The sequence below is a fragment of the Geospiza fortis genome, unplaced genomic scaffold (genome assembly GCF_000277835.1).
Source record: "Geospiza fortis unplaced genomic scaffold, GeoFor_1.0 scaffold179, whole genome shotgun sequence".
Classification (NCBI taxonomy): domain Eukaryota; kingdom Metazoa; phylum Chordata; class Aves; order Passeriformes; family Thraupidae; genus Geospiza; species Geospiza fortis.
The window spans coordinates 665,953-671,319 of record NW_005054533.1 but is presented as its reverse complement, the minus strand read 5'-3'; the positions used below and the strand labels follow the sequence as shown (position 1 = coordinate 671,319).

Below are 5,367 nucleotides of genomic sequence, written 5' to 3'. Positions count from 1 at the left end.
AATAAGAAGAAAGAGGAAAAATGTGAATGCAACAGGGACAAGTCCTTGGTGGACAGGGAGGGGGGAAAGTAAAAAAAAAAACTAAGGAGGAAAGAGAAAAAGTATAGGAAAGGGGAAGAAAAGGTGGGGGGGTGGAAGTACAGGAAAGGGGTAGGAACATATAGGAAAGGGGAGAAAAGGGGGGAAAGGGAAATATAGGAAAGGGGGGGGAAGGAAAAATACATGAAGCAGGGTGTAAGAAATCGAGGGGAAGGAAAATAAAGGAAAGGGTGAAAAGGGAGGGGAAGGAAGATATAAGAAAGGGAGAAAAAAGGAAAATAAAAGGAGGCAAAGAAAGGGGAGTGAAACTAATGGAAGTAATGGGGGGCTGGGAATGAAACTCTCGGGGCAAAAAACAAAACTAAGGGAGTGTGCGGCGTGATACTGATAGCAACAAGGGACGGTTTTGAAGTAAAAAAAAGGAGAGATTTAGATCAGATTAACAGAAGAAATTTTTGACTTTGACGGTGCTGATACCCTGGCACAGCTGTGGCTGCCCCTGGATCCCTGGAAGTGTTCAAGGCCAGGTTGGTGGAGCTTGGGCAGCCTGGGATAGTGGAAGGTGTTCCTGCCCATGACAGGGGTGGCACTGGATGGTCTTTGAGGTCCTTTCCGACCCAAACCACCCCTTGATTCTGCGGGCAAAAAAAGGTTTAAAAAAGAAGGCGGAAAGCTCAAGGTACCTCCCTTGGCTCGGAGGAGAAGCCGCGGGCAGGGCTCGGCCCCCCCCCGCCCCGTCGGTTCCCCTCGCTGAGGGCGCCCCGGTGCGGCTCTCGGTGCTCAGCATGTCCCAGGCGTGAGTAGCCCGGGGCTGTAGCGGGGCTGAGGGCGAGAATCGCCTCAGAGGGGCGAGACACAGCCCGGGGAGGCGGGTGGGTGCACGCACAAAGCGACCGCGTCCTCCCAGGAAAACCACTTAAATGTTCACATTATTCACTCAGACCTTAGTGCAAAAGGGTCCTCTCTCTTTACTGTTCGTGAAAATGCCCTCAGAGGGGTTGGACACAGGCCGGGGGGAGAGGGGTGCACGCACAAAGCGACCGCGTCCTCTCAGGAAAACCAGGCAAATGTTAGCATTATTTACTAAGACCCTTCGTGCAAAACGTTCCTCTCTCTTACAGCCCACTGTTTGCGAAAATCGCCTCAGAGGGGTGAAACGGCACCCGGGGGGAGGCAGGCCGGTGCACCCACAAAGTCACCGCGTTCCTCACAGGAAAACCGGGCAAATGCTAAAATTATTCACTCAGATCCTTTGTGCAAAAGGTTCTTCTCTCTTTATTGTTCGTGAAAATGCCCTCAGAGGAGTGAAACACAGCCTGGGGGGATGCGGGTGCACCCCACAAAGCGACCGCGTCCTCTCAGGAAAACCGGGCAAATACTGAAATTATTCACTCAGACCTTTTGCACAAAAAGTTCCACTCTCTTACAGCTCACTGTTTGCGAGAATCCCCTCAGAGGGGTGAGACACAGCCCAAGGGGAGGCAGGCACACCCCACAAAGCCGCCGCGTCCTAACAGGAAAACCAGGCAAATGTTAACATTATTCACTCGGACCCTTTGTGCAAAAGGTTCCTCTCTCTTACAGCCCACATCGTGCCTTGTTTCCCGCCAGTAATTTTAGCACAAAGCTTTACAAGTTTGTCTGCAATAAACAGACAACGACTGCATTGCATCAAAGTGCCTGCAAAGAGCTGTGCTCATTGCCCCAGAAACATCACTCCAAGCCCAGCAATTATTATTATCATTATTATTATTATTATTATTATTATTATGGTGGTGCAGTGCTGGGAGCTAAACTGTGAGCATCTTCCATAATATCATCCCTCAGTGTTGTGCTGTTTGCTGCTTCCAGCTCCAGCAGCACAGCCCAGTTTGTGGAGGCTCTTTTTCCCAGTTTCAAGCTGGGTATGGCTTATTTAAGTTCACTGAGTATTAGTGCATTAGGAAAAAAAAATTAGAAAACCTTGGGGAGGTTTTGCTACCTCCTTCTGCTCCTCTCCTTCACACCCAAACCTGACCATATCCAAACTGCTGTCCCAGCAGGTTGTGAGCAAAGCTTTTCCTGGCATCTTTCCCATGGTCTCCCTCCTCTGATATCAGTAGTACCAACCTCAAAGCCCACTTCTTCTTTTGTCCAGTATCCCATTTCCAAACTCACAGCTTTTTGCCAGGGAAAATGCCCTCAGATTCTAAACCATCCTTCCAAATTCAGAACCAGAGCAGGTCTCCTTGTCACCAACACCTTGGGTTTCATAGAGCTATTAAGGTTGGACAAGACTCGCAAAATCACCAAGTGCAACCTTCAACCAAAACATATCATAAAATGCCACATCTGCTTCCAGGGATGGTGACTCCACTGTTCCCCTGGGCAGCCTGTTCCAATGCTTAACTACTCTTTTCAGTGAAAAACGTTTTCCTAGTAACCAATATGAACCTTCTTGGCTTAACTTGAGGCCATTTCCTCTTATCCTAGTGCTTGTTGCCTGGGAAAAGAGGCTGAGCCCCAGCTGACCACTGGCAGCTGCAGAGAGCCATAAGGTTTCCCCTGAGATTGTTTTCTCCAGCCTTCTTTTCGCCTCTCCTGCCTCCACACATTGCCAGCCCCAGCCAGATACTTCTCCACTGCTTTCCAGCCAGGCAGCTCCTTGGTTCAGGAGAGGAAGGTGAGAGGAATGAAGGGCAGAGCAGAGAAGGTCTGGGGGCTGTGTCTAAGGACAGACCCATCTCAGCCTCCAGTTGGAGGAAAGTTTGGTTAGATCCCTGGTGGATCCAAGGCAGGGCTTGTATAAATCCTGCCTAACACTCTCATGGAATCAGTTAAGTGAAGTTCACAAGGTAGTGGAAAGTTGTCTGAATTGTGCTCTTTAAAAGAAAAAAAAAAAAAAAGAAAAAAGAGAGAGAGATAAAGGAAGAAAGGAAAAATCCCCACAAAAGCAGTGTTTGACCTCTTCTTCAGAGTTATCTCAGAATCTGTCATTCCTACCCAGTCTCTGAATCATGGCTGCTGTTATGTGAGCCAGATTAACACCAAAGGAGTCAAACTGAGCATAGCTGGAAAAATACTTGTGCTTCAACTGGTTTGGCTCAGTTTAATTTTAACAGAGACAGGGATTTTTAGCATTTCCTATGGCATTGCCAGCCCTGAACAGCAAATCCATATAAACAGGATCATATGCCCATACCACATGACAAAAACACACATCCACTCCTGTTTCTGAGCAAGGTGCTGCTCAGGGACTCCTGTTTGGTGTTGAAGCCCCTTGGCTCAGGTTGCTATAATGACCTTGTAGCTGTGCACAGCACAGGATTTACAGCTGGGCTAATCCAGCCCTTCCCAAACGCGAGCCAGAGTTGGATCTCAAAGGCTACTGTTAACATGGTTGGTTGTAGTGAGGTTATGCTGGCTGTGCACCATAAATCACAGTTGTTTAGGTTGGAAAAGCCCTCTGAGATCATCAAGTCCAAGCCTCAACCCAGCACTACCAAGGCCACCACTAACCCAAGTCCCCAGGTGTCACATCCAAAGGGCTTTTAAATCCATCCAGGGATGGGGACTCCACCATCTTCTTCTTTCCATCAAGAGATTTTTGCTGATATCCAGCCTATCCTGTATCCTCCCACTAGCTGATTCCCAGTGGGGTTGATTAGAAGGTTAGAGAGGGACTTTTCACACAGGTAATGAAGTAATAGGACAAGGAAGAATGGCCTTAAGCAGGAGGGCAGGTCAAGATGGGATATTGAGGAGAAATTCTCCCCTGTGAGGGTGCCCAGAGAAGCTATGGCTACTCTCAGATCCCTGGAAGTGTTCCAGGCCAGGTTGGACAGGGCTTGGAGCACCCTGGGAGAGTGGAAGGTGTCCCTGCTCATGGCAGGGTTTGGGATGGGATGATCTTTAAGCTCTCTTCCAACCCAAACCATTTTGGGATTCTGTTATTCTATAACCCTTCCCTGGTGCAACTCAAGGCCATGTCCAAGGTGTTTTAAATGCCACGTGACAAAAATGACTTACAACAGCCTGCCTTGCCTGAAGGCAGTGAGGCAAAGAGACAGTAATGAAAGGGGGTTATGAGAAAGAACTTTGGTTCTTCAGAAACAGAAATGCTACACAGCTTTCCTTGTTCTGAGGTTCTGAGGCATGTTCACCATCCTCCAGGTGCTGTGATTCTCAGAGGTGTGGGCTAAAGCAGTAAATTTAATTCCCCTGCCTCAGGAAGCTGTGTCAGGGCAGGGAGGATGCTCAGAGAGCAGCAATGCTCTCTTAGGGTCACTAAGTGCAGCAGGCAGCCAAGGGAGAAGTCAGCATGTCCAGGCATGCCTGGGATTTTCTAGGGACAGTCTCAGCCCTCTGGAGGGAACAGAGCCATCAAGTGCAGGGTGATTAAAAAGTGCTGGGGTATCTCACTTCCCAAGCACTCAGCCCCAGCATTTGCATGCAGATGTACCTTCTGTTCCAGACACTGGAGATTCACAGAGATGCTGCTGCATTTATGTTTCCCCGCTGTTTCCTCCTCTTTTATGGATTTGTTTACCCTCTCCTTGACCCCTGGGATCCTGACCAGTGATTTCTTACCTTGCCCCTGACAGTCCTAGCCCAGACACGTTCAAAGCCAAGCCTTGGCACTGCTACCACTCCTGCCAGGTTTTAATCAGCTACAAGACATTTGCCACTGCCACCAAGGAGCTTTAAACAATCAAAGCGCTTTAAAATTTAATCACGTGTCACAAATAGAATTTATATTAATTCACTGGTTAAATATTGATCTAAGACAAGATCCTGAGCATCTCCCTCCCTCTGCTTCCAACAGAAACAACCAAAGCAGAGCTCTCTGTTTTCCATCACATCCCCAAAGCTCGGCTGAAGAAAATTAAGGTTGCAACACCCAAATGTGAAAAAATGTCAGTGCAACTTCCAATCCCCTCTGCTGTCCCCCCTCACGTTCTGTGGCTGCATTACGATGCAGTTTCTGATGCTGTGGTCACATCCTATCCCCTTCCCACGGGGCCCCAGCCTCATTCAGCCATTGGCCCGTTGTTGAATATTTCTTTTTATCCCCTCATTCAGCGTCTGGCCCCAGGCCATATTCTTCAAATTCCAACCAAACGCCACAATTATTAGCTTCCTCCTGGGCATTCCTTGCATGTTCTCTCTCATACATCTCCCAGGCAGTCACAGATTCATCTTTGCCCCTCTTTCCACCCCTGGTGAGCATTAGCACATCATCTTGCTTATGTTAAAGCAGGAAATCAGAGACAGGATCAAATTGATCACAGCTAAGACTCAAAGCTACAACTCCCTCCTGTGCCTCCCTTCATCCTTAATGAGCAGGTA

The 5,367-nt window shown here is 48.4% G+C and overlaps 1 protein-coding gene across 1 annotated transcript in view; it reads left to right on the top strand.

Moving 5' to 3' along the window:
* The first annotated feature begins 782 nt into the window (after positions 1 to 782).
* The window catches only part of IQCA1 (IQ motif containing with AAA domain 1), a 105,232-nt gene continuing 100,647 nt past the window's right edge, over positions 783 to 5,367 (top strand). The window contains exon 1 of the mRNA XM_031063815.1: positions 783 to 835. Within this exon, the coding sequence (XP_030919675.1) occupies positions 825 to 835 (11 nt within the window). The 5' untranslated portion in view covers positions 783 to 824. The remainder of the gene's footprint in view (positions 836 to 5,367) is intronic.